The sequence below is a fragment of the Cucurbita maxima genome, unplaced genomic scaffold, assembly GCF_002738345.1.
Source record: "Cucurbita maxima cultivar Rimu unplaced genomic scaffold, Cmax_1.0 Cma_Scf00026, whole genome shotgun sequence".
NCBI lineage: Eukaryota > Viridiplantae > Streptophyta > Magnoliopsida > Cucurbitales > Cucurbitaceae > Cucurbita > Cucurbita maxima.
Window position 1 is genome coordinate 3,278,749 of NW_019272042.1, and position 9,118 is coordinate 3,287,866.

At 42.2% G+C, this 9,118-nt stretch overlaps 1 protein-coding gene across 2 annotated transcripts; it reads right to left on the reverse strand.

The window, feature by feature from the left end:
- Positions 1-451: 451 nt before the first annotated feature.
- On the reverse strand, positions 452-2,933 carry LOC111499277 (probable serine/threonine-protein kinase samkC). 2 transcript variants are annotated; one of them, XM_023150831.1, is made up of 3 exons: positions 2,422-2,930; positions 2,178-2,388; positions 452-1,198 (listed from the first exon to the last, which is right to left on the reverse strand). In XM_023150831.1, exons 1-3 carry the CDS (start codon positions 2,751-2,753, stop codon positions 674-676), a joined length of 1,068 nt encoding a protein of 355 aa, XP_023006599.1. In that variant the 5' UTR covers positions 2,754-2,930; the 3' UTR covers positions 452-673. The 2 variants fall into 2 exon arrangements, with proteins under 2 accessions (XP_023006599.1, XP_023006596.1); XM_023150828.1 differs by having other exon boundaries at positions 2,178-2,933.
- Between the last annotated feature and the right edge of the window lie 6,185 nt (positions 2,934-9,118).

Genomic DNA, 9,118 nt, shown 5'->3' on the forward strand with positions numbered 1-9,118 from the left:
TTTTTTTTTTTTTTTTTTTTTTTTTTTTTTTTGAGTGATATTTGAAAAGAACTTTATTGATTGAGAGACTTTGTATCGGGGAAGTGTGAGATATACCATTTGTAAACACTTTGATTATTAAAATTAGTTGCTACTCGTGGATGTATGAAAATTTCTTTTTTCTAAACCACGTAAATCTTTGTGTCTCTTTGTTTAATTTCTATTTGTGGGTACATGAGTTCGATCGATCTTACCTTCGCTTCCGTTACAACATTTTAAAGGTTCAGAAACTCAAAATTCTCGTACCTTGATTTGGATCCGGTCGTAAGTAGATGGCGAGAAACACAATTAATCGATCCATCACTAACATTTCTTAACATAATCATTTTCTTATGTTCTTTCTTATTCCTTTCTTCCTATTACATCTGTGAACCATCCAAATCATGACAAAAATTAAATGTCCCTATCAATATACCAATAAAGTAAATAGATACCTATCAGCCCATTTTATTATAAGAACTAAATTAAGCGTTAAGATACTAGAATTCTCACTCACTAGGCTTATTTATAATACACTCAGTTAACTCCCATATGTTATTCTCTCAAAGCAACAACAGAAAGATAAAATTAGAAGGAAAAAAAAAAAAAACACATGATTAATTGGAAGGCACAAATCAGAGGAAAGAAAACAGCTTCATTGGTGTCCCTTGTCATCTTCGGCATCGGCAGATGGCGGCGGTGGCATGGGGGAAAACAGAAGGTGAATCCCAGGGTCATGGTGGGTGAATTTAGAGTCCATCAGAATCGAATTGTTTATTCCTTGAACATTGCTGTTAAAAAAGGCTTTCATAGGCACTCCATTGCGAGTCCTAATTGTTTTCTTCGTACTTTTGTTGTCTTTAAGATTGTTGTTGGTCGTGTCTTCGTTTTTGTTTTTGTTTTTGTCTGAGAGGAATATTTCCATGAAAGCTCCATTGTTTTTTCCTGCCATTGTTATAACTTTCGTGTTTGTGTTTGTGTCTTTATCATTGGATGACTCTAATAATGCTTTTGTAGCTCCAATTGCTTTGTCTTTGCTTTCATCCTCATCGCTTTTTTTCGGTTCTTGCTTCCCATTTTGGCCAAATTCAGCGGCACGAGTATGGTAGCTTGCGATATCATGCTCAGCTTGTGATGCCTTGTCGATCACCTTTTGGAAAACAACAGTCTTCCGTTCTACCTGTAAAACACGAAAAATAATCGTTTATGTTAGGAATTACGATTCTGCACAATACTATAATATTGTCCACTTTAAACTTAGGCTTTCATGATTTTTTTTTAACCTTCCCAAAAAACCAACAAAATATAATATAAAACTTCCCCTCAAGCCTATAAAACCCTCGGAATAGTTTAATATCTCTATGTTTTGAAGTCTTAATTTTTTTTAAATAACTTTTTTTTTGTTAGAAGTGACCATGAATCAATCAATCTGAACTATTCAACTCAAATCATAAAAGTTAGGTACTTTTTTTTATTAGAAGTGACCATGAATCAATCAATCTCAACTATTCAACTCAAACCATAAAAGTTAGGTATAACTTTTTTTTTTTTTTATTAGAAGTGAGGAAGAATTAATGTAAACTATTTAACTCAAACCATAAATGTTAGGTTGAGTTAAATTTTTTTTTCAGATTTGGGTTGGGTTGAAGTTTTAGAAATTTAAAAATTTCGAATCAGTTTGAAAGTTTTTCATTTTTTTTTATCAGTCAACTCGACCAACCGAACTATTTTATGAATATTAAGAATATTTGACATTTGTAATTGATATTAATAATGCAATGATGATTGTAAATATTTGATACTTGAACTTTATAAAATTTTAATCATTAATGTATTATAAATAAGTAGAATTCTTTTAAATAATTAAAAAGACAACCCACATTCTAACACGAAAATATGAAGTTCGATTGATGGGTTATCTATTTTGAAGTTGATACAAAAAAAAAAAATTTACAAATCAAAGATCCAATTTTCTTTTTTTATAACTTTAACCCTAAAATAAATATGTTTGAAATTTAGAAAAGAAAAATGAATAAAGAAATAGGTGGACAAATACTAACCTTTAATTAAGGCTTTTAAAAGTTCACTGGTTTATATGATAAAGGAATATTTAAAATGTAGCAATCAATCAAATTAAAAGTGAAATTAATTAACACTACCGCTTGAGGAATAGTCTCATGTTTAGGCTCATCAACTGACTGCAACTGTGGCGGCGGTAAAGTCAGTGGTGACGGCGGAGACGCCGCAGTTTTCGGCTTCGGAGACTGATATGGCGTCGGAACTGCCGGAATGGACTTCGGAACTAAAGGAGATGAAACCGGACTTGCCTGTTTCCTACTGTCCTTATTAACCAACTCATTCTTCGTCGGAGACCCTACAACTGAACCACTTTTCCCCTTCGGGCTAATATGTTTGGCCGGCGACGGAAGAGCAGGTATCGTCACCGCTGCAGCCGGTGGCGATGCGGCCTTTTTCACCGGAGGGGTTAGTGAGCCAGGGAGAGGCAACTGAGGCGGCGATGCTGCCTTTTTCATCGGGGTTTGCGGTGGCGATTTTGATTGCTGTGGGGTAGTGGGTTCCGCGGGTTCAGTAAAGGAGGCGGTCCGGATTACGGGCGGTCGAATCCGGGCTGGAACTGGGCGCGGTTGGTCCGTCCCTGGACCGGTGGTTGCGCCCGTTGTTGGTCGAGTCAACGAACCCAAACGGAACCATGGACGTGGGAGCTGAGCAGCCATTAAATTAAGAATAGCAATGAAATTATAATGGACGATGATGAAGAAACAAGGCGTGTGGAGTTATTTATAGCTGAAATAATGAACAGCACAAAGTTGACAAATGAACAATAAAAAAAAAAATAATCAACAAAAAACACATTATATTCTTTGAAAAAATAATGCTTGGAGGTTTGAAATAATAAGAATTCCAAAACGTTCCCTTTTGGCCAACTCTGTTAGTTTAAGAACTACACTCCACTTCAAAACACCTAGCCGCATAATTCTCAACGTCCGACATAAATGGATGGAGTTGTTGGCAGCGGGAAAGATACCTTTCTTTGTAATGGAGGCGTGCGGGAGAGGGAAGGGGGAAGAAAAGCATCAGATTCAGAAGCTACCATACAGCTCATAAAAGGGAAAGGAGGCTTCCAAAGCGAAGGGCATCCTCAAAGGTCACCATCAAACAAGAGGAGAGGGTTTACTTTATAGGGAGCTACTCAATTGAGTTGTTCATATTATGTTCTTTTCTTTTATATAAGTAGCTTGGATTGTAGAGATGTAGGTGAACTTTGCATATAAATATTTGCACTACTTACCTATAATTTTGTCTTTATTGCATAGAAAGAGGCTCATATTTTGATGAGAATAGCCTATACCCAAAATCCAACTCAATTTCAAACCTATAATAGATCTCCATTCTATACTATAAACTTAACTTAGGGTGGGAGAGCGGAGTGTCACAATCGCACTCTTGATGGCAGCGGACTTGTGATTGTGCGGCACTCACTTTCCAACAACAAGTGAGCTAAGCCAATTCGTTCTTGCATCGCCTACGGCCAAGCGACGTATGCTCGAACCTCTGGCCTCGGTTTAAGAGAAGGTTTTAGAAAACGAGGGTAGAGAGAGATTTCTGAAAGAGAGATTTTTTAAAAAGACGTTATATAAGCAAGCGCAAGAGTAACAACAACAGCTTACAGTATATAACCTTGGGTAGGGAGAAGTTGAAAACTAGTCATATCCCCCTATAGTACATTCTGAGGCATTTCATGTCTAGCAGGCCTAGACATGATTTTTCTGAAACATCATACTCCCTAAAAATACAAAAGGAAAATACTAGAACATGGAAAGACATGAAGGGGTTATCTTGTCATGGGCATGCAGCCATGGGCAACACGCCTTAGACGAGCATGACCGTGACATCCTCCCCCACCTAATTGGTTGACGTCTTTGTCAACAGACTACTTTCAAACCTGGCGATGTGGGTGGCGGCGGAGTCCAGATCTTCGGCGCATTCCCAACTGATTTCTTCTGTAGGGAGATTCTTCCATTTAACAAGGAATTCGCGAATCATCCGTACGGGTCTTCCTATCTTCCTAACTCTATCGGCTAGGATCTCCTCTATTTCTTTGGTGTCTCTTTGTTTCAGATCGATGCTCGGTCTCGTGATTACATTTCGTTGGTCGTCGTCTGGATCAGGATGATAGGGCTTCAAGTTGCTCACATGAAATAGTGGGTAGATTTTCATCCACGTGGGTAGTGCAACTCTGTAGGAAGTAGCCCCGATCTTTTTAAGGACTTCAACCAGGCCCTCATATTTTCGAACTAGTCTCTGGTTCTTTTTACTGCAGAATCTGATTTGTTCTGGTCTCAGCTAGATGAGGACTTGGTCTCCTGCTCGGATTGGAGGGGACGACGCTTCTTGTCTGCCCACTTTTTCATATGTTTGGAAGCTTTCTCCAAATATGCCCAGGCTATATCTGTTGTCTGCTTCCCTTCTCGGGTGAAATTTTGAGCTTGAGGATTTTTTTCTGCAAAAGGATGATCAATAATATGGGGCAAAGCTGGCTGTCATCCACTTACAATTTCGAAGGGGCTCTTCCCTGTAGACGAACTTGTCTGATAATTGAAACAGAATTTGGCGACATCTAGCAGTTGTATCCAGTTCTTCTGGCAAGCGTCGACGAAGTGACATAGGTATTCTTCGAGCAAGTAGTTGAACTATTCTGTTTGTCCATCGGTTTGAGGATGATAGCTCGAGGAGATGTTTAAAGTCATTCCCATGAAGGCGAATAACTCGGTCCAGAATGTGCCGATGAATCTACCATCCTTATCGTTGATGATGCTCGATGGAATGCCCCATAACTTTACAATGTGTTTGAAAAATAGTTGGGCTGTTAGTTCAGCTAAGCATAATTTGGGGGTGGGAACGAACGTCGCGTATTTCGGGAATCGATCTACGACAACCAAAATGGCGTCATATTCTCTAACTTTTGGGAGGTGTGTTATGAAGTCTAGAGACACTTTCCCAAGGTCTTGTTGGCACGGGTAGAGGTTCCAAGACTTCCGAGACTTTGGCTTTCTCGACTTTGTCTTGTTGGCAAATGAGGCACGTCTTGGTGTACCGTATGATGTCGTCTTGCATATTTGGCTAGAAGTACCCCTGTTTTATTAAGGCATATGTTTGTTGCCAACTAGGGTGTCCGACCCATAAGGTATCATGACACTCCTAAATGAGCTTCTTCCTCAATTCTCCTGTTCGTGGAACGTATAATCTGTTTCCCTTTGTTAATAGAAGGTCTCCCTCGACCCAAAACTTTCGTGTCTTCCCAGCTTTGGCTAGTTCAACAATGGCTTTGGCCGATGGGTCTTTATGTAAATGTTCTTTGATGATGTCGCGCATCGATCCATCAATCTTACTTGAATGAATATGGGCTAACATGCATAGGGCCGCATGTTCACCCTTCCGACTCAGTGCATCGGCTGCTTGGTTACTTTTTCTTGTCTTGTGTTTGAATTTGAAATCGAATTCGGCTGATGACTCCTGCCACTGGGCTTGTTTTGCCGTCAACTTCGGTTGATCGAATAAGTGGAAAATAGCGCTGTTATAAGCGATGGGGTGGCCTTCTTGAATAAGGACTCTGCCTAGGGCAAAGTCGGAAGTATCCGTCTCTATTTCAAACGGTTTAGTAACATTTACTAATCTGAGGACATGACCCTTTGTCATGGTTGCCTTTAGATCTTCAAAGGTCATTTGACATTCATCTGACCACGACCAAGGGTGGTCTTTCTTCAAGAGTTCTGTTAATGGGTCGGCTCGCTATGAAAATCTTTTGACGAACCGCCTATAGTAGTTTGCCAATCCTAAGAAGGATCGCACATCAGATACTAAAGTAGGGGTTTTTCACTCTTGGATAGCTTTTATCTTATCGCTATCCATACCGATCTGTCCACAGCTGATGACATGTCCAAGGAAGTTGATACACATTTGTGCGAAGGCACATTTTTCTTTCTTAACATACAACTGATTCTGCCGCAACTTATCAAACACTAGTTTCAGGTACACCTTGTGCTCCTCCAGGGTTGTGCTGTTTATAACTATGTCGTCGAGGTATACTACGACGAACTGATTCAAGTATCCGTGGAAAACCTGGTTCATTAACGTGCAGAACATAGCTAGGGCATTTGTCAAACCAAAGGCATTACCAGGAATTCAAAGGCCTCATATTTTGTTACACACGTCGTCTTGGGCTCGTCCCCTTTGGCAATACGTACTTGGTAATACCCTGATCGTAAGTCCAACTTCGTGAAGTATTTGGCCCCGTGAAGCTGGTCAAACAAATCAGAAATTATCGGCAATGGGTATTTGTTGCGTACCGTCACCTTGTTTAAGGCTCTATAATTGATGCACAGACGTAACGTCCCATCCTTCTTTTTCTGAAATAGTACGGGGGTTCCGTAAGGTGCCTTTGCTGGGCGAATAAATCCTGTCGTCAACAACTCATCTAGTTGTTTCCTCAATTCGGCTAGCTCAGGGGGAGCCATCCGATATGCGTTCTTTGCTAGGGGTTTAAACCTGAGGAGGAGTTCAATTTCATGATCGATGCCTCGACGGGGTGGTAATGTTTATGGTAAGCTCTCTGGCATTATGTCAACATAACTGTCTAGTACATCCTGGATTTCGCTTGGAACAGTTTCTTCAGTGGTCATTTCTTCCATCAGGGGTATAGCCATAAATATAGGTTCCTCTCGTGCGAGTCCTCTCTTCAATTGTATGGCCGAGATCATTCTAAGATTACCTAGTTGCTTGATGCTTGCAGGTATCATTGTGGGGTTGTTGTCGGTGATCACCAGGCATTTCGCTAGTGGCATTGGGATAACTTTGTGTTCTTGTCCAGGTCCATTTCTCCTGTCCAGTTCCCTTTGAAGGGGACTCTTTTAGAAACTCCCACAATAGGCAAGGCCTCAAAGTTGACGGGTTTCATTTTTCCGGGGTTTTTTCTATGGTGGGGCCCAATCTTCGTGCTTCTTGGTCAGCGATGAAGTTGTGGGTCACACCCGAGTCTATCAAGGTGCTCTTGCTTGGTCAGGAGTTTATTGTTGCATCTACAAACATGAGTCCTTTCTCTATTATCTCCTTTGGGTCGACCTTCCATTGGAGGTCTGACAAGAATTTAAGCGCACCCATTCGGGGGTTGTCCTGATATTCTCTCCTGTTTGGTGTAGTCTCGACTCCTGTGTCATTGCTCTCAAATGGACACTTGGAGTGCACTGAGGGAGGCTCGATGAGAACAATAGGACAGTCTGTGGGGGCCTTTACACAACAGGCATTGTAAAGGTGTCGTCGGGTAGTTCTTTTGAGGGTAAGGTCCTTGAGACGTCCCCGCTTGGTTATTCTGAGGAGATCTATCTATCCACCCACTTGGTCTGTTGTTACTTCCGTTTGGTCTATTAGAGCCTTCATTTCGATGACCTGGCAATCTATATGTTTTTCCCCTAGTATTTGGGGCCTGTGTCGTTTTCCTTTGGAAACTCACTTCGTTCCCAAAGTCTAGGAGTCTCTCGGCGCTGGCAATTGCGGTAGCTAGATCCTGAATCTTTTTCTCATGTATTTTTGTTTTGGCCCATAGTTGTAACCCATTTATAAAGAAGAATACCTTGTCCTTCTCTAATGTGCCCCTGATATCTAGCATTAGGGTCGAGAAGTCTAAGATAGTCCCTTATGCTTCCAGTCTGTTTCAGGTGTATTAGTGTTTCCATTGCCATGTGTTCCACGTTTTCGGGGAAGAATGGGTCCCTCAACTCTCTCTTGAGGTCTTTCCACGAGTCGATGGTGCACAATCCATTCTCGATGTCTTGCACCTTTGTAGGCCACCAAAGTTTTGCATCGTCTATGAGATACATTGAGGCTACTGTCACTTTTATGTCGTCAGTACAAGCCGTTGTGGCTTTAAAGTATTGTTCGACATTAAAGATGAAGTTTTCCAACTCTTTGGCGTCCCGGTTCCCTTTGAAGGATTTGGGGTCTGGGAACTTCAGCTTGTTGGATCCTGTATTAGTTTGCCCAGCCGTGACGTTCTCCACGTCTTTCATTGTCACCCCAATTCGGGTGTTCATGTCGGCCATCTTTTCTTGTATAGCATCGATGGTTGTTCTGAATTCTTCAGCTAATCCATTGAACAAACTCATCATTGTATTTTGTAGCACATCGAACTCTTCGCCACGTCCCTCCTTGTGTGCGATAGAGTTATCAGGGCTACCAGAAGGTCTTGAGCTGCTCGTAGGAGCAACTCTTTCTTCGAGCGAGGCCATTCGAAACATTAGTTCTGCGATTGGCAACCCATCCAGGCGGTTGCCCATTGCGTCGATTTGTACGACTTTTCCATTCAATTCTGTCACCCGTTCTTCTAGGAAGCGGATGGTGTCAGGGACTTCTTTGAGGAACAATATTTCCTCCTCTATTAAGGTAAGTCGGTCGGCTTGTGATTTAGGCGTCGACTTTTTCGTCGACATATTTTCGGTCTTTGCTATGTCATGGAGCTAACAAAGCTCTTATACCACTTTTCACAATCGCACTCTTGATGGCAGCGGACATGCGATTGTGTAGCACTCACTTTCCAACGACAAGTGAGCTAAGCCAATTCATTCTTGTGTCGCCTACGGCCAAGCGACGTATGCTCGAGCCTCTAGCCTCGATTTAAGAGAAAGTTTTAGAAAACGAGGGCAGAGAGAGATTTCTGAAAGAGAGATTTTTGAAAGAGACGTTATATAAGTAAGCAAGAGAGTAACAACAATGGCTTACAGTATATAACCTTGGGTAGGGAGAAGTTAAAACCATCAAGCTCATGATTAAAGACCTATCGTTAAAACCATCATCACAGAGGTGGCCTCTAGTTTTGACAAAATTAGATGTGTAGTACTTCCTTCACACGACCCACACGTGCGAGCGTGAGTCTCTATGTGGTTCGCACCCCCCCCCCCCCCCCCCCCCCCCCCCCCCCCCCCCCCCCCCCCCCCCCCCCCCCCCCCCCCCCCCCCCCCCCCCCCCCCCCCCCCCCCCCCCCCCCCCCCCCCCCCCCCCCCCCCCCCCCCCCCCCCCCCCCCCCCCC